At 39.2% G+C, this 20,180-nt stretch overlaps 1 protein-coding gene across 5 annotated transcripts in view; it reads right to left on the bottom strand.

The window, feature by feature from the left end:
* Positions 1-7,169: 7,169 nt before the first annotated feature.
* CDK6 (cyclin dependent kinase 6) overlaps positions 7,170-20,180 on the bottom strand; it is a 239,880-nt gene continuing 226,869 nt past the window's right edge. For 3 of the 5 annotated variants that reach the window (XM_012450814.2, XM_012450815.3, XM_012450816.2), the window contains exon 8: positions 8,811-19,050. In XM_012450814.2, the coding sequence (XP_012306237.1) occupies positions 18,904-19,050 (147 nt within the window). In that variant the 3' untranslated portion in view covers positions 8,811-18,903. Of the gene's footprint in view, positions 7,407-8,810; positions 19,051-20,180 lie in introns of those variants that run through there. The other 2 variants (XR_010344042.1, XR_010344043.1) reach the window with 2 other exon arrangements.

Raw genomic sequence — 20,180 nt, 5'->3', positions numbered from 1 at the left:
CTCTGTTTTTCACTGTAAAAAGTTTTAAAAGGATGTTTTTCAAAAAAGGATTTGGATCATGAAAAGCAAATAGACATTCATTTTAATTAATTTTCCTCTTGTAAACCCCAGGTTGAGTACTATTACTGGATAAAGGCAGTGGAAGCTACCAAGTAAAGTGAGTCAGAAAGGAAAGTTCCTGGTGTTCATGAGAGCGCCAACTGAATCAATGGCTTATAATTTCACTGTAATTTTCCTCTTGTTCCACCCTTGTTGAGGTGACTCACAAGCTATAAATGTTCTTGGACAATTATTTCAGGATGGCTTTGTTAGCATTTGAAAGAAAACATCTTTACTTTTTCTTTTAAAAATCAGCTTTGTTGAGGTATATTTCACATATAATGAAATCCACCAGTTTAAAATGTGCAGTTTGATGAGTTTTGACAAATGTGTATGATAATGTAACCATGACTACCATCAGGATATCATTTTCCATCTCTCTAGAAAGTTTCCTTTTGCCCTTTTGCAGTTAATCCTATAAGCTTGCTAAATTTATTCATTCTATTAGCTTTTTTTTTTTTTTTTGGTAGAGGCTTTGGAGTTTCTGCATAGAAACTCGTACTGTCTTTGAATAAAGAGAGACTTGCCAGGCATGGTAGCTCATGCCTATAATGCCAGCACTTTGGGAGGCCGAGGCAGGTGGATCACTTGAGGTCAGCCTGGCCAACATGGTGAAACCTCGTCTCTAATAACACACGCTTCTAATCCCAGCTATTTGGGAGGCTGAGGCGGGAGGATTGCTTGAACCCAGGAGGCGGAAGTTGCAGTGAGCCGAGATCTTGCCACTGCACTCCAGCCTGGGTGACAGAGGGAGACTCTGTCTCAAAAAAAAAAAAAGAAAAGAAAAGAAAAGAAAAGAAAAAGAAACAAAGAAAGAGAGAGAGACTTGACTTTTCTTCCAATCTGTGTGCTTTTAGTTTTCTTGCTCATTGCATTAGCTACCACCTCTAGTACAATATTGAATAGAAGTGGCAAGAGCTGACATATGTGCCTTGTTCTTGATCTTAGGAGGAAAGTATGCTGACCTTATCCAAGTGTAGGGTCACTATCGCACCAGGTCACACTTCACACCTCACATCTTTTACTTTATACTTAGTAACTTTCATTTCACAGTTAATATTGTTCACATCCCACTTACTGATCAATTCTTTATTGAATCCAATCTAATCAGGCTTCTACCTCTACCACCTAATCAAGATTTCTTTTCAAGATTGCTCACCTTCTCCATGGTGCTTAATCAGTTGCCCCTCGTTTTCCGTGACCTATCAGCAGCATTTGTCACAACAATGACTCTCTAATTATTACAACAGCCTCCTAACCCGGGCTCCCCGATTACAGCTTTGCCACACTGAAGTCTATTCTCAGCAGAGCAGCCACAGTGGTACTTTACAAACACAGTCAGATCATATGTCACGTCTGTGATTCTTGCCTTCCAGCAGTTTCCCATCTTATTCAGAGTAAATACCAGAGTCTTTGCATTGGCCAAGAAGCCCCACCAAGATATGCCTCTCATGCCATTAACTTCTCTGGAAGATCTCCTTTCTTTCTCCTGAAGTCAATTGCTGCTACAGCCCCTTTTGCTGTTATTTGAACCTGCCGGTCACGCTCCTGCCTTAAGGCATTTGCTCCTGTTTTTTTCTTCATCACTAGCACACCTAGATCCCTCTTCTCTGTAAGGCATTTGATCAAGTGTCACCTTCTCTTTGTGGCCTTCACTGACCTCCTCGTTTAAAATTGCATCCCCACAGCACTTTCTATTCCTTTCTTCGTTTTTTCCCCACACCACTTACCTAACATCCAAGTTTATTATAGTTATCTGTTTGTTGCCCGTCACTAGAAAATAAGCTCCATAAAAACAAGACATTTTGTGTGTTTTGTTTGCTGCCACATTCCCAGTGTCTAGGACAGTGCCGGGCACATCGTGGTGCTCAGTGAATAGTTACTAAATGAATGAATGGTTTCACCACCATATCTGCCGGTCTGTTTGTACCTGTACCCACAGCTTTACCTGCCCTCCCATTAATCCTTTTCTCTCTCAAGTCCAGCTCTTCCTCTTGTTCTCCTGACCCCTTCCTCTCCCCCTTCTCCTCACCTTGGCTTCTGCTGTTATTCCTTCTTTTTCACCCTCAGTCTCACTGTTTCCACAATGGACTGTCCTCCATCTCGTAAAACAAGAATTTTCCTTTGACACCACATTCTCCCTGAGTTCTACCTCCATTTCTCTGTTCTAGTTTATGATTTAGCTTCTCAAATAGGCTGTCTACATCCTCTGTCTACCTCTCTAACCTCTTCTCTGACCACTCCTCCCCCAACTGAGTATGCTCTAGTTGCCTTGATGTCCTTTCTGCAGACCAAACTTTCCCACCTTAAGGCTTTCAGTTGCCTTCCCCTCAGCACCCCACCTAGCTGCCTCAGTCTCAGAGTAAATACCGAAGTCTTTGCATTGGCCAATGCAAGTACTTTCCACCTTATAGCATTTATAGGACTTATCATAGTGTAATTATCATGTGAATATTTATGTTAGCTCCATGACAGCAAGCACCTTGTTTTGTTCACTGCTGTATTTCTAGGGTTTGCTGGTGACTGGAACACTTCATTAAGTGTTGAATGAATGAGTGTATGAGTTTCCAGTGATGAGATGACTTAAAGCTAGCTGCTGACATATGCAAATAAATGCATGCACAGTATTGCCCTTAGAAGCATTGTTCTTTTTTTTTTCCTTTTTGAGACTGAGTCTCACTCTGTCACCCAGGCTGGAGTGCAGCGGCACAATGATGTCTCACTACTTGGACCTCCCTGGCTCCAGCCATCCTCCCACCTCAGTCTCACGAGTAGCTGGGACTACAGGTCCATGCCACGGTGCCTGGCTACAGAGTTTTACCATGTTGCTCAGGCTGGTCTCAAATCCCTGGGCTTGGCCTCCCAAAGTGCTGGGATTAGAGGCATGAGCCACTGCACCCTCCTTAGAAGCATTGTTTCTAACGGTAAAAAACTGGGGATGTGGTGGGGTTGGGTAAATAAATTATAGTACATTTACGCAGTGGCTCACTATTCAGCTATAAGAGATATTGATATAGATTTATATGTATTGCCATGACAAATTGTCCAAGATCTTTTGTAAAGCACACAACTCTCAAAACACAAGTTATTGAATGGGGTGTACAGCCAGCCCATCATCACAGCGTAAAATTTTATTCCTGAATCTTACGTGTATCTATATAAAGCTAGGTGTCTAGAAATTATTTATCAAAATATTAGCAGTGATTTTCTCTAGGTGGTAGGGTTTCAGGTAATATTAATTTTTTTCCTTGGTAGTTTTTGTATTAAGTATTTTGCTGTAAATATGTGATCATTTTATTTCAGCAGTTACATTTCAGTCACTTGGCCACTGAAAATTCATTCACTTACTCGTTCAATACTGTTGAACCTCTCTTCTGTTTAGGCACCACTAGACCCTAGAGCATGCATTGGTATTTCTTTCCTATGTGTTTATATTCAACTTTATTTCAGAAGTTTTTGGGGCTGACCACACCATCTACTTATTCTCACTTGGAGGTAAGAATGACTTGAAATAAGAAAATTTGTGTGGCATGTACCAGAATTGGCAGTAGGGGAGTTCACTGATTGTTAATTGCTTCCCTTCTCCTCCAGGGTGCTATTTTTGCTGCACTCACAGTTAAATAACATTGTATCACAAAGCAATCCAAGGATCAGGAGGGAGGGTCTATTATTACAAACCATCACTGTTGAACCAATGAACTACTGGGTGCCTCTTGATGCTTCTGTCTCCTTGTATCAGATGCTTTTTGAAAGCCAAGACCCATTGTAGACATCCAGTGAATATGGGTAAACTTGACTTTCTTTATCACAGAATAGATATCATTTTCCAGTGAAGAATCCTGGAGACCAGAGGAGGTATAGCATTTAGAACGACAGGCGTCATTCCAACCAAGAGCTAATGTGTTCTCTTGGTTGCTGCGGTGCTTCTCAGGAGAGGGAATTTTCCACAGGAGAGGGAATTGTATCAAGTGGTGTCCTCCAATGCAGTTATTAAAGTCAAATAATATCTTTGAAGTTATCTGTATTATTTTTTCATTTTTATAAAAATGTGTTTATTTAAAAATAATTCTATGTAAGTAGAAATAAGTTGTCTTAAGAATCTAAATTTTGCATTCTGTTCCACAGAGTTTTGCTCTGTCACCCAGGCTAGAGTACAGTGGTATGATATCAGCTCACTGCAGGCTCTGCCTCCTGGGTTGAAGTGACCCTCCTGCATCAACCTCCTAAGCAGCTGAGATTACAAGTGTATGCCACCATGCTTGGCTAATTTTAGTATTTTTAGTAGAGACTGGGTTTCACCACATTGCAGAACAAATGTGGCCTCCTGGGACCTGTCCCTACCATTAGGAGTGTTTCCCTAGAGAACAAGAGGTGCAAATTGAGCTGACATTCCAAAGGGCAAAATCAGTGGCAAACGGCTACTAGGTTCTTAATGTAGTGTATAGTAGGTTCTGAGTGAGTAACACGGAGATAACTGAAGGAGTTGTTCATACATAGCTTCAAAGAAAATGGTCCAGTCAGGGCACGGTGGTGTACACCTGTAATCCCAGCAGTTTGGGAGGCCAACACGGGTGGATCACCTGAGGTCAGGAGTTCATGACCCATCTAACTAATGTAGTGAAACCCAGTCTCTACTAAATACAAAAAAATTAGCCAGGTGTGGTGGTGCATGCCTATAATCCTAGGTACTTGGGAGGCTGAGACAGGAGAATTGCTTGTACCTGGGAGGCAGAGGTTGCAGTGAGCCAAGATTGCACTATTGCGCTCCAGCCTGGGCAACAAGAGTGAAACTCTGTCTCAAAAGAAAAACAATAATAATAATAAAGAAAATGGTCCAGTCAAACCTGGTTGTAAGTGCCTACAGTTTGTGGAAACATGTATCATCATGATTGACTCCTTAATAAATCACAAGTTTTCAATATCTTAATAAAGATCAAATTCTTGACCCTTTATATTACCTCTCATGAATATTTCTTTTTTAATATTTAAATGCAGGACTGGGTATGGTGGCTCATGCCAGCACTTTGGGAGGCCAAGGCGGAAGGATCACCTGAGTCCAAGAGTTTGATACCAGCCTGGGCAACATAGACCCTGTCTCTACAAATAATATAATAATAATAATAATAATAATAATAATGGTTAGCCAGGAGTGGTGGTGCCTGCCCGTAGTCCCGGATACATGGGGGCTGAGGTCATGCCACTGCACTTTAGCCTATGTGACAGAGATCGATCCTGCCTCAAAAATAAATAAATAAATACAATTTAAATACAATTTAGGACCTATAAAAAAATAAAGGCAAGTCCTAATGGGAGCTTCTAGGGAATTCTGAAAGTTCAATTTAAATATAGTATACCTGCTATTATATACAAAGAGAGGAATATATGTATCAGTGATGATAATCTCCCTTTTGATTTATTGTGTACTGTCTCAGGAGCTGCTTGATCTATTCGTCCTTCTGCCTTCAGTAAATAAATTGTTGAACAAAGGTTAACAGAAGTAATCTTCTTTAAGGTCCTTCTGTGGTTTCAAGCTCCTTTACATGGCATATATGACCTTACCTCCTGACTCTTCTTCACAAACCCTCCTCCTTTATCAATAATTTTCAAACTGTAATTCATGGCCTATTCGTGCAATTGTGAAATCAGCATTAGTCACTAGTCATTTTCAGAGTAGAAGATAATAAATTAGAAGAGAATGTGTGGATCACATGGCATCATTTTGTAAAATGTAAGTTTGAACAAATATGGCCTTCTGGGAGCCATCCCCACCGTAAGAACTTCGTCCCTAGAGAACGGGAAATGTAAATTGGGATGACACTCCAGAGGGTAAAATCAATGGCAAAAGGCTACAAGACTTTTTTAATGCAATGTGGTCCTAAGTGAGTACCAAATAGCAGAGATAATCAAAGGAGTTGTTTGTACATAGTTTCAAAGAAAATTATCCAACATGTGTGTGTACCAGCTCATGCTGGCAGGTTCTATTTCTCTCTCTAGGTTATGATCCAGATATTTTGAAGGCCACTGTCCCAGGCACAGTCTCGCTAGCCTCCTGACCCTCCCTGCCTGCTCTTTCATAAAACTACTGGCCTCTCCATGGGTAAAGTACTTCTCCTTGTGAAACTGGAAAACATTGCTCTTTGTTTTTGAGTCCCATCAAGCATGATTTCCATAAAACTCCTTTGCTCATCTCCAGGTGATTAGCAATGAGTTACACAAACCTTTTTCACAGCCTCTTTTCTTTCCTGTAAGCTTCTCAAAGGACTGCCCATTGCCTTACTCATTTTTGTAACTTCAGTGCTTAACATAGTAAACTAATGAGGGTTCAATAGTCATGCACTGCATAATGATGAACTGCATAATGATGAACTGCATATATAACGGTGGCCTGGTAAGATTACAATGGAGCTGAAAAATTACTATTGCCTAGTGATGTCACAGTGTAACACATTACTCACGTTTGTGATGATAATGATAAATGGCTGTTACTGATTTATGCATTTACTATACTATACTTTTAATCATTGCTATAGGGTGTACTTCTCTTCTTATAAAAAAAAGTTAACTGGGTTGGGCGTGGTGGCTCATTCCTGTAATCCCAGCACTTTGGGAGGCTGAGGTGGGAGGATCACCTGAGGTTGGGAGTTCGAGACCAGCCTGACCAACATGGAGAAACCCCATCTCTACTAAAAATACAAAATTAGCAGGGCGTGGTGGCACATGCCTGTAGTGCCAGCTACTCTGGAGGCTGAAGCAGGAGAATCTCTTGAACCTGGGAGGCGGAGGTTGTGGTGAGCTGAGATCATGCCATTGCGCTCCAGCATGGGCAACAAGAGCAAAACTCTGTCTCAAAAAAAAAAAAGTTAACTGCAAAACAGCCCAAGGCAGGTCCTTCAGGAGGTATTTCAGAAGGCACTATCATAGGAGATGACTATGTGTGTTATTGCCCCTGAAGTCCTTCCTGCGGGACAAGATATGGAGGTAGAAGATAATAATATTGATAACCCTGACCCTGACCCTGTGTAGGCCTAGGCTAATATGCGTGTTTGCATCTTAGTTCTTAATGAAACAGTTAAAAAAAAATTAAAAATAGAAAAAAATCTTATAAATTATTTTTGTATAGCTGGGCAATGTGTTTGTGTTTAAAAATAAAGTGTTATTATAAAAGAGTCAATCATACCCTTGAAGTCCCAGCTACTTGGAGGCGGGGGACTGAAGTGGGAGGATAGCTTCAGCCTGGGAGGTGGAGGCTGCAGTGAGCCAGGATCGTGCCACTGCACTCCAGCCTGGGTGACAGAGTGAGGCCCTGTCTCAAAAAAAAAAAAAAGCAAAAAGTTAAAAAAATTAAAGTTTATAATCTAAAAAATTTACAGTAAGCCAAGGTTTATTATGGAATAAAAAATATAAAATAAATGTGGCGTGGCCTAGGTGTACAGTGTTATAAAGTCTACAGTGGTATAATGGCCTAGGTCTTCACATTCACTCACCATTCACTGACTCATCCAGAGAAACTTCCAGTCCTTAAAGCTCTGTTCATGGTAACTGCCCGATGCAGGTGTACCATTTTTTATCTTTTATACCATAATTTGACTGTACCTTGTCTATATTAGATACACAAATACTTACCAGTGTATTACAATTTGCCTACAGTATTCAGTACTACACAGGTTTGTAGCCTAGGAGCCACAGGCTATAGCATCTAGCCTAGGTGTGTAGTAGGCTATACCACCTAAGTTTGTGTAAATACACTCTATCATGTTCTCACAATGATGAAATCCCCTAACGATGCATCTCTCCGACTGTATCCCAGTCATTAAGCAATGCATGATTGTTGAATGAGTTTTTTTTTTTTTTTTTTTTTTTTGAGACGGAGTCTCGCTCTGTAGCCCAGGTGGGAGTACAGCAGCATGATCTCAGCTCACTGCAATCTCTGCATCCCAGGTTCAAATATTCTCCTGCCTCAGTCTCCTGAGTAGCTGGGATTACAGGGGAGTGTCCCACACCTGGCTACTTTAAATGTATTTTTAGTAGAGACATGGTTTCACCATGTTGGCCAGGCTGGTCTCGAACTCCTGACCTCATGACTTGCCTGCTTTGGCCTCCCAAAGTGCTGGGATTACAGGTGTGAATCACAGTCAGGCTCATGGCTTTAATCTCAGCACTTTAGGAGGCCAAGGCGGGTGGATCATGAGGTTAGGAGTTTGAGACCAGCCAGACCAACATGGTGAAACCCCATCTCTACTAAAACTACAAAAACTAGCTGGGCATGGTGGTGTGGGCCTATAATCCCAGCTACTCAGGAGAGTGAGGCAGGAGAATCACTTGAACCTGGGAGGCAGAGGTTGCAGTGAGCCAAGATCATGCCACTGCACTCCAGCCTGGGCGACAGAGACTTCTGTCTCAAAAAAAAAAAAAAGGGCGTGAACCACCGTGCCCAACCAATTGCTGAATGAGTTCTAAGGTCACTTAGCTGCTATTTACTTTTTAAACACTGGAAGCCTGAAAAGGAATCTCTTAACGTAAAAGTTTAAAACACATTCTTTCTACCACATGGCCAGGTTGCAAATAAGAAGCAAAAAAGAAAAAACAAAAACAAAAACATAAAAAACAAAGAAAAAAACATTCTGTTAAAACTTGCAATTTAGTGAACTGTTACTCATTACAGTTATACTCACGTTACATTCAAGTGAAAAAGGAAACAGCCAGGAGAGTAATTCATCTCCAGAAAGCAGTTTAAAATTATTTATTATTTTTATTTGCTACCAATATTTTTATTGTAAGAATTACAAAAGGCATGACAAAATACAAACTATTTTCTCTTTTTGCTTCATTCAATTTAACTTTCACATAAGTGAACACATTGGATAATGATATTTCAACATCAATTTTTAAGAAAAACAATGAATTTCACCATCTGACAATAAATACCTAAATTTGCATTCTAGCACCCAGTAAGACATCCAGTTTCCAAAGGATTATTGGTACGCAGCCCTCTGAATTTTCTGACATGTTACCTTTGCCACCGCAACAGAAACACTACTGCAGTTCTCCCTCTCCCAATAAATCAGAGTAAGGGGCAGGCAAGAATGGCTATCTGACTTCAGAAACCCAGGGTCATAAAGCATCCCTTACTTGAGCTACTTTTAAAAACACGTTTTTAATGATAGGGTACGTAACAACAGTTTTGGTGGTCCTTGACTGCCATATTTTATATTACATATTTACCTTCTTTTCTATCCTCCCCCTCAGATGAGAAGGGTCTAGATAAACTGGCCTGTATTTTCATCTTCCTCTTGGGAAGGGAGCAAGAACATTTAGCTCAGAGCACTCTAAAGACAGTAGCCTTAGAGATAAGCTTTCTTTCTTTCTTATTCTTTTGCTTCAAGAGGGCTTTCTGTGTGGAATGGAGGGATGGTTGCTAGAGGGAGACAGCCCTTCCCCTCTTGCTACGTCTATACCTGAGGCCATTTTTCTTAGAGGGCAAAAACGTTAGAATAGGTAGGAAGGTCCTTGCTTTCAGAGAGCTGTGCTGTACCCACAGGGTGGACCTGACAGGCCAGTGTGGTAACTCTCAATCTTGTGTACAGATAAAAGAGAAGAAGCAACATCTGATACCAAGTCACCTGCCAACATTCTTATAAGACTGTGTTCCAGGCAGTGAATTTCCACACTGTTTCTTGGGTCTGCAGAACTCAAAGCACCAAAACAGAGCATTCTGTAGCAATATAAGCAAACGGAATGAGAATAATTATGCACCTTTAAGGAACATGCACCCTTATAAGTCTGTACCCTGATATGAAAATAGCAGAATGAGTTTCAAGTATGAAGAAATACAGTAAAAGTATGGCCTGTAGATGGAGAGAAAACAGCAGCCTGGAATGTGGTTTATATTTTTGTTTAGTTTTTCTCTTGGTACCACAGCCAAAACTGAATGCTCTGTACAATGACTTGGTTTAAAAATCAAGATGCATACAAAGATGCTAGAGGCATTTCTAATGGGTGCCATGAGCAAAGTCTGTGCACAGAATCAGGAACCATCTCTTGATGAACCTGGCTAGCCAAAGGTCAAGTTGGGAGTGGTGGCCACGCCTAGACAGGCACAGCTGTGGTCCTTGGTGTGGAGGAGGATGGAGAGCACCATGTGGACAGGCCAGGATGGTGGCAGGGAGCACTTTAGTGGTAGAGAGGAAGAGATGCAGGGACAGGGATGCAGAGGTATGGGGATGTTGGTCATCTTGGGCTGGTTCACACGGCCTAGATTAGTATCTGATACACATAATTTCTACATTTCTAGAACTGTGATTTCAAACACAGAAATCAACAAGTCAAAATTTCCAAATTAAGAATTTTTTTTACTTTCAAAATACTTTCTATCATAAGTCAGAAGGAAAAAAGCTTACTGTATGTGACACAGTAAGGTTCCTGAAACCTAGTAGAAAGCTTTAACCAGGCCCTATGGCAATGCAGAAACACTAACACATTTTACAGTGAAAACCTACTTTAACATATCTCACAATGATAATCCTATAAAACTCTCTAGTTCTAATTTGCACTCTAGGGGAACCAATATTGTTCTTTTCTTAACACATACTGCTTTTCTATACCAAACACTTGCCCTTTAACCTTCAGATCAAAACCTCAAATACCCAAAAAATGCAACAAGCTTTTGAGGCGTTGGGAATTGTTGGTTGTTATAATAACTTCGTTGGTTATTATACAGGCAATCCTTGCTTTTTATTACCAGGCTGGATTGCTTCTGTACACAGCCAAGTTGCCTGAAGCATGGAAACTTGGACTTCTCCATCTGACACCTTCTGGAAGCCTCAAGGCACAAGCTGACAGTTCTGCTTATACAGAAAAACTCTCACATTGCTCTCCTTCTCAACAGTACTGCTTGTTCCCACTACTGCACATGACACCAATCACGTGAAGGAAGCTTCTTCATGAGGCCAGACAAGAGGAGGCATTACCCCGGCACCACTCTGCCTGGCGTGTACTCCGAGAGCCACCTGGCACAGTTCCTAAATTAAGACATATCTGAAATGCTTTTCTACCTTTAGTTTTATTTTTGCTGTATTTTCACACTCTACTATATGCATACTTAATAAAAACAACTACAAAGTACTTTACTTTAATTCCTTTACTTAATGATAAAACACCTAGATACCCAAAATACTACATCTATAGATTCAAACCTACTAATAATGTTAAAAATGCATGCAGCTTATTTGGGGGCTTAGTCTAATTTTAACTTTCTTAGCTCCATCAAGACCATGACAGTGAACGTTAAATGCAAGTCCTAACGCTTTCTGCCTTCAGTTGTACTTTCACAGGACTAGTGTGATTCAGAAATAAATAATATACATGAATAATAATAGAAATAATTTATGCAAATGTAGAACAACTTGAAAAATATTCTCCGCCTGTGAGGTGCTGTTCCTGGGGGTAGCTGATGCTATAAGTTCCATGTACTAACTAATATATTTACTATAGGTAATAGGAAAACAAATGAATAAAAAGGAACTATGAGATACATGTATATATTGTTGCAAATACAAGATCAGAATGAAAAGATATACCATGCACTGGGAGGTTCAAGAAATGTACTAGCGCTGGAATCTGTTTCATTATTCAGACTTTAAGGTCAAACTGAGAGTTGCTGGTGATCACAGAAGTATTGCTAGCTGATACATATTATTGCATTTCATAAAACTTAAGATTAGAAACTTTCAAGTAAGGGTACAACGGGTATCTTCAGAACTTTAACCTAAGCATATCAACAGAATTTGGCTAGGAACCACAGAGAGTTAGAAATTAAATAGTTGTGTGGCTCGACATTTGCTGATTAGTGCTACAGTCATAGTTCTTGGCAGTCAATCTGTACAGTTATATGTCCCCTTTGAGAAAAACCTACATTTGACAATCCAAACTCCTAAAATTGAGAAAGCGTTGTGTGACCAAAGCCACACAGAAGATTCCTCTCAACATGAAAATCTCCTGCTACATGAGATAATATGTTTACATACCTTTAATTACCTGACAAAGAAAGGAAACTGATAGCTAAAGAATTAGGAGCTTTTGCCAACTGAAGACAAAGCAGAAAATAAACACCTTTAAAAAAAAAAAAAAAAAAAACTTTTCCAGGCATATCTTTCACTATCACATATGTAGAATGATGGAAAATAAAAAAATAAAAAAAATCTTTCCTGCAAGTATACATCTTTTCTTAAAAAAGAAAACAAAAACAAAAAACAAAAACTGAGCTTAGCGCCTGAGAGATGCGGGGTAGACAGCTTCGCACAGAGCAGCTGCTACAGCATCTCTTTTTACCCGAACTTTCGGAGAATTGTGTTGTACATGCACAGAAGACACCCGTTTGCTTCTAGGGACATTTTTCCTCCTAAGATTTGCAGAACAGGTGCCTCTGATACAGCAGCAGGGCACTCTGACCTCGGACAGCAACCCGCAGAGCCGCACATCATTTCAGACACCAGTGGGTGAGCGGGAGGCGGGGCCCCAGCCGGCCACGCCCACTGCCACTCTCCTGCCAAAGGGGCGGGGCCACGAGCAGCGCACCCGGAAGGCTTTCAAGTGGGAGTCAAGTTTTGAACCCGAGCAAATAGAGTCAAGACTGGCCACTGATAACAAACCCGGGGGTGAAATTCGGCCTTTCATATAGGGGCTTTAACTGGACTCTAGTTCTTGGGAGCAGAGGGACAAATGAGGCGGGGGGATTTCTCTGTGATCTTCTGACTGCCTCTAGTGTATGTGGCACTTCGGTTCAGTATGAATTACTGAGACTCGTCTGCTTGCCACTCTGGAGGAAAGCTGGGCAGGCACCATCGAGTGTCTGCCACTCAGAAGGAATAATCTGCTTTCTGTGGTGCTGTGCTAAGGAAACTGAAAAACACTGCAATGTCCTTCCCTACTAAATTTCAAGTGACACTATTGTGAGGAAGGTGACTTCTAAAATTAACTTAATCATTTGGGGGATAAGGAGTCCTTAAGTAGACTTGTGAATTTAAACAAATCTCTGTATAAAGTTGTCAGAAAACTTCAAAAGTGAAGGAAATATGTAAGTAGACACACTCCTAAGTTGTTATGCTCATATTTAGATTTTTTTTTAAATTAGAGCTTCTTATGAATTTACATTTGTGATTACACAAATTTAAAAAAATCACAAGGTTTTTTGGTATTTTAGGGCTCTGTTTCAATATAGCAATTCTTCAGACAAAAGTTTTGTCTACCGAATTACTGATGTGTGACTTATTTTGCTCACCTGATCTTTAAATTAGGATTTTAAAATTTAATCAGTGTTGAAAGGCCACCATGCTACGGAATATGAAAGCAGCAGAGAGGGTATGAATGTTATAACTGGGGCCACCAAAGGAGTTTTATACTTCTAATGAAACTATCCTGTTCACAGATGAGGGCTGCCTTTTTAGTAAGAAAGCCTATTTTACTTTAGAAAAGTAAGGTAATTAGGTACCTCAAAAAATGTTTCTTGACTAAATGACATGACTAGGCTTTCTCTACTTAAATGGTCAAAATGAGTGTATTATCCATCCTTAAGCACAATTGATTTGCAGACAATTGTTCAGAACCTAGATAACAAGTAAAATAATGAAGTTACAGAACATTATAAAGACTATTAATCATCCCAAAAAACAAATGCTAGGAAAGAGTTAAATATGTGCAGAAAAATAAAGTTAGAATGAAATCTCTTTTAGAAGCAGCTCTTTAGTCTTCATGGAATTTGTTTTTCTCTACAAGTGGCATCTTGTGGAATATACTGGAATAAAACAAGAAAGCTAATCTCTTAGGACAGTGTCAATTTTTAGAAAGACTTTTGCAAGAAAGCCACCTTCCTTTCCTACCATAGTAACTTCAAATTACTGTAATAGTATTTCAATAGATGCTTGAAAAGAGCCTGTATTTATTTTCAGGTGGTTCTTGTTTTCTTTCTAAGGCTAGACAAGGTAACAATATGTTGAAGGAAATCCACTTCTACTCATTTATCTAAATGTTATAACTTCCTGGGAATGCTAAGAAATAGAAGACATTTTGAAGAGCTGATTGGTACTTCATTAAGAAAATAAACAAAAATCCCCAGAAAGACTAGTCGAGAAAAAACATTTACAAATTGGATCCCTTCTGTTTCTACATTTCTGTTGCTTACAAAGTTCAGAAGATAGAGAGGCCAAGGGACTATTTTTGGTTTATTTTCTGAAAAAGTACAAGGTAGAAATGCTTGAGATATAGTTATGTATTAAAATTGGGTTTGAATTGCATTGATATAGAAAGGAAGCCAGTAAGAAACGAAAATGCTAGTTTCTCATGCTTTTGAGGAAAACAGCATTTATAATTATTCTTAGGACTTACATTTCTTGGCAGGCTTTCGTAGCCTCAATAAGTTTTTCCACTGTGGAGAAGGAACATGTAAATATCTTCCTAATTATATACCCAAATGTACTTAATGGACATGATAAATAGTTTTGGGTAGTAATATTCACAATTTTTCAAAAGTATTGGTGGCATAGGAAACACATGCCTTTTAAAAATTTATTTGTATTTTTTCAATGAACATTCTTAGGCATGTGTAAGAAGTATTGCTTCATGTGGCTGCCTCTTCCCTTGAAATGAGAAAAAAAGTACAGATGATTTCGTTTGCTTGGAACAGTTTCTTCATAAAATTTGTTTTCGACCATATTAATCCCACAGTTGCCAGATGACCTTAGTATAAATTCTCATATTTGTTCATAAAGAATATATCCTTCAATATATATATAGCTTTGAAACTACCCTTTAAATACTTTCATTTTCTCCAGAATTTCCTTTATCTATTGCCCACTGTTTTATAATTTTTAAAGCCTTAGAAATCGTGTAACACCTTTTTCTGTCAATGTGAAACATGCATTCTTTTGAATTAATTATATAAATATCTAAGAGTTTATAATAATATTCCAATATTTTCTTTCCAAGGTAAATATTCTGTAGTTTCTATATTAACATAAAGTAATTATGGTGGCATGTTAACTTTTAACATTATTTTTTCCTAGACCCAATTATGCAATTAAAGCCTGCTTTTGGAAAATGTGAGACACTCTCATGTGCTTATCATAAGAATAGTGAAATTGTCACTTAAAAGAAAAGCAATTTTTAAGACAGAATTTTAATATATTTATGATTTTAGGAGGCTTACGTAATTTAATTTCCACAATGGAACAATAATTGCCATTACAACTTTAATAGGCACCACTTTTAAAGGAAGCAGCTACTGTTTCTTAAACACTCACTTTAAATGTATAATTTTAAATTCAAAATGTTTGGTACTATTTAAGTTTTCTCATCAAGATGGATAGTACCGCATTCTGGAGTCAAACTATAAATTTCTCCATAGAAAAGAAACATGCTTTCTTTGAGATAGGAACATCTTGTGCATTCTAAAGCTTTCATTTTTATTTAACACAATGTGGAGATTCTATTCTTAGGTGAATAATTTTGAACTATTTTTAGTAAGTCACCTGGGGCTAAATTAACATTCACAGTGTGTGCTTCCTAAGAGAAAATCATGAGAATACAGGGGGCTGAAATGGCCCCAAGCTTTCTTCTAAAACAGGTTCTTTGCACCTTGAGTTCCCATCCACTTCAAAGAAGGGACCAAGTGGGAGTCTCCAACCCATTGGGTTCTTACGCTTGGAAATTGTGTTTTTAAGATTAGGTTCTTTTTATTACCCTTTGCCATGGGATTTCTTATGAAAGCTAAATGGACAGGTTTCTCTGTTTTCCTTTTTATATGTAGGTTATTTTGACTCCACCCTATGCAACAGTTCCCAAAATGTCTGGGCCACCAGAACCAAACATCAAACAGAAACTAGCAGGCACATCCTTGTACTGGTCCTACTGTGAAATTCAAACATGATTTCAAATCTGTCACAGTATTTTTACTTGTTATGAGCTGCTTCAGTGTAACCTTGGGGCAGTATGCCCTTTTCAGTTAACCACTGCCTAGCTTTTGGCAAAGATGTTTGAAACCATATGTTACAGAAGAATAAGCTGCAGTCACTAAGTTCTTACTCTATTATCCGCTTCAAAATTCCCTAATGGCAATTTGTGTTGGATCTGGATTTCAGAAATGGTGAATCTGGACATAAAATACATAAATCAAGAGAATATTCACTCAAATGCAATAACCACAACGATGCAAGAGCTAGGGACAGATTCTTACCAAGTTCGGACAGGCTGAGAGATGCCCTTTCATTCTGTGTCATCAGAAGATAATTTACCAACAATTGAATGCCAGAATGTTGGTGCTTTAATTTTTCTTTACAAGCACTGCCTAGAAATGAGACAAAAGCAGATGCTAGAAATAAAAGTTGAGCTCTCTACTCATTTAAAATTCTAAAGAATGCTGAAAAATTCCAGTTCAGAACAGCTGCATTTTTCTTGAGTGAACTTATGAAAACACTTTTACAACAGCAAAAACTAAAGCTATGTTCACTCTAGCCACAACTACTAACCAAAAAGCTCAGGATGAATCAGTGCAGTGAGTTTCAAAATTCAATTTCTAGGCCCCAGCAAAAATGTCTTTGTATTTTGACCCTCAATCAAAGGAAAGGCAGAACTCACTTTTCCATGTGAGACTTCGAGTAGACCTGACCTTGAATGCTGTGACCTTGAAGGCTGTGGATTCACTATATCTCAAGCATTTATAGTACTGACAACATGTAATCAATGTTGTCACAACGAAAGTAGAAAACATGTGTATGGCCCATCTTCTTCATTATCTTCCTTCAGAATATAATTTCCTGTTCTTTAAGCTACTGAATTAGAACAATGTTAAACAATATAGCAATTAAAAAAGAATAGTTCCTAACCCCAAAAGCTCTTCAGGAGAAACATCTAGTTTTTTCTCTTGTTCAAGATAGTAATATAACATATTAAGCTGCAAAGAATTCAGTACAACTTGATAATATATAAATATCATCTGAATTATTTTCTGAGTGCCGCAACAACCATTCTTTGAAAATCCTAACTCTAAACATGATCTAACTGTTACATGCACTCTGAACTTGAGTCAGAAAGCACAGGTGGCTAAATTTCCCAAAAGATACTTTCTATGTCTTCTGGTTATTAGAGCCAGCTGAGCACTAAACCACTTATAAGGCAGAGACGGTGTGAAATATAAAGGACTGTAGAGAAAACAGTAGGAGAAAAAGGAAAAGCTGTTTACAGTGCCCAGGCCAGGCTGGCTCTGTAGAGAGCAGGAGTGAGCACAAGGCACTAGAAACAAGCACAGCCTGGGGGATGGAGGAAGGTCATTTGATAGAGTAATATACCCCTAAAACATGGCTAAAGACATACCCTCAGAACAAGACACTGACAATATCTTCTATAAAAATGTAAAACACAAAGTAACAGTTTGTAGCAATTTATGTGCTGGTAATAAAACAAAACAAGATCCTACTCATTGTTTAGGTAACAAAAGTGAACACCAGGTAGAAGGACTGCATTAGAGTGAGAACGTATGGGACCCTGTTAGGTTTGCAGAATTGAGGCCATAAACCAGAATCTGAGACTGCAAATTTATGAAAGGTTCATTGAAAGCAAGCTAACAGGTGGTGCATGGGAACAGCTTAAGCAATCTGTTATTAGTTATACAATGGTAGCAATATATTTCAGAAGTGCTGGGAGATAGACAAGATGGATACTTTGCCATCAAGGCAGTGTGTGGCAGAAAGTACAGTGTAATAGATGAGGAAAATTTAAAGGCCACTCCTGTCTCTAGTTAGAGTGAGAACTACTCTCCAAACCAAAACAGGAAAGAATTTCTGACAAACTCCTAAAAACAAAAACCAAATAACAACAACAACCACCACCACCACCACCGAGAAAAAAAAAAAAGGGAATAAAGGAATTTCAAACTAGGAAATAAAGGCTATTTTTCTTTTAACCTATCTGAGGTACACTCCCTAAATCTATAGCAAGTAATAAAAAGCTTATAGGGTATTTCCCAAAAGAAACAATGAAGCACGATTATCATATAGAAGGTTAAAACAGACTTACAATAAGTAGATTCAGCATTTTGAAGACTAAATAGAATGCATGCACATCTCTTAAAATATACTAGAATTTTTTTATCCTTTTTGCTGTGTATATAAAACTTCATCTTTTACTGCTAGCAAATTTACTGCTTTTGGCCAGAAAAGAAATGCTGAGGACATGGGCTTTACTTTCTAATTTGAGAACACCATTTTGGTGAATCACCTTCAGTGAACAAATGACTGTTATTTACCGGTCACCTTGAGTCTTTAAAATTCAATTATTCTTGTTGTTTACAGAAAGTAACACTTTAAGAGATCACAGAATCTCTCTCTCTCACACACACACACATACACACACACAAACACTCAGAAGTACCAAATCAGGCCCGGCAGCTGCAGAGAGATTACATCATAACTCAGCTGTGCCTGGATTACCCACTCCACACTGGCAGCATTCAAGGTTAGAAAAATGAAATGGCAGCACAATTGGTCAGCAGCTTCTCTTCTTCTGGAATTTTTCCAGGTTCTTGAAACAAACAGACAAACAAACAAACAAACGAACATAAAGCTGCAATCACTCTTGCATTGATTTCAAAACAGTAAACTAGGCGGTTTCCTTGGAGAAGCAGAGCCTGTCCAGAAGACAGCAGCTGGAAGGCCTCCAGACAGCAATCCTCCACAGCTCTGTAGGGCTTGCTCAGGGGGACCCAGAAGCCACCAAGGGTGTTCTCTGCAGGATCAGCTTAAGGCAGCTGCTGAGACCTCAGGCTGTATTCATCTCTGAGGTGTTCTGGCTGGGAGGCAGGTGGGTATCCAGGTTTTCTCTGCACCTCTCCAGGTCCTGGAAGTATGGGTGAGACAGGGCGCTGTAGGCAGATATTCTTTTGGCTGGGTTAAATGTCAAACACTTCTGTAATAAAGAAGAAAATAATTGGTTGATATAGAACCTATCAATGTAAATAATGTACTTACAGAGTTATCCCTTTATTCACTACCATGTGTTAAGTGCATCTAGACTGGGAATGAATATTTAATTAAAAGGACACTAACTAATATAGAGACAGTACTCATATATATCCCTAATGTATAAAATGCCCCTCAGAAGAAGACTCTTTAGGTGCCTATGGACTGTTTCTTGCCCAGAATTTCTCTCTAAGCCATTAAAGTATGCATATAACTTTATTTAGTAATACTTATATTGCTAGCAAACTTAGTGCTACAGTCGGAGACTTCAGTGTAACTTCTTACCCTGCCCCAAGGTAATATCACGCAGAGACAGGGATGTCTTCCTTCTAATTCATATCAAAGTGTCACATGGCTAGCAGTAGCTCTCCCAGGAGACTATTAGATTCGGTTTGAGTCACTAAACTCTATTCTACACGGACAGATCAAGTGTAGGGTTACCAAAGGTGAATGAGCTGGTGGCTGCACTTAATAGGCTCCTGGTCCTGGTCAAGTGGTTTGGGCAGTTTGGCTGGGCTACTAAGGTAGAAGGTGAAAGGAGAGAAAGGAAAACCTTTGCAGTAGCAACAATCTCTATTCCCAAACTGTCCCTACCTAAATTAGTCTGAATGTGTCCCTAATCTCAGTCTCATTTCCACCGCTACCTCAGGTAATCCTGTTCCTCAAATCCTCTTCCTCTCCTTCCATCAACACCTCCTGCTGGGTGCCTAGCAGGTGGCAAGCACTAACTAATGATGAGTAAGACCTCTTCATTGCCCCAGGAGCTCACATGTAACAGGGCTTCTCCATCCTAAAGTGAACTGGGTATACGAAATGTCTATGCATTCCAGTCATCTATGTAATTTACAGACTTCATGTTATTATGGTTAACGGAAGACCTCTTCCACTTAAGAGGCCTGCATAACCATGATATTAATAGGACTGCTGCTCAAGTGCTAGTCAGGTTCCGACTGGATTAGGGACCTCTCTTATATTCTACTGAAAGCTACTGACCTAGGAAAACAAATACAAACAGAAAGTTCCACATGTAATTTCAGGCAAATTCTTGGGTCCTCTGAAATCTGATTTATCCTGAGC

Source organism: Aotus nancymaae, unplaced genomic scaffold (assembly GCF_030222135.1).
Source record: "Aotus nancymaae isolate 86718 unplaced genomic scaffold, 86718_ANA_hifiasm-v0.15.2.pri h1tg000025l, whole genome shotgun sequence".
NCBI classification, from domain to species: domain Eukaryota; kingdom Metazoa; phylum Chordata; class Mammalia; order Primates; family Aotidae; genus Aotus; species Aotus nancymaae.
This window is presented reverse-complemented; position numbering and strand designations above follow the sequence as displayed.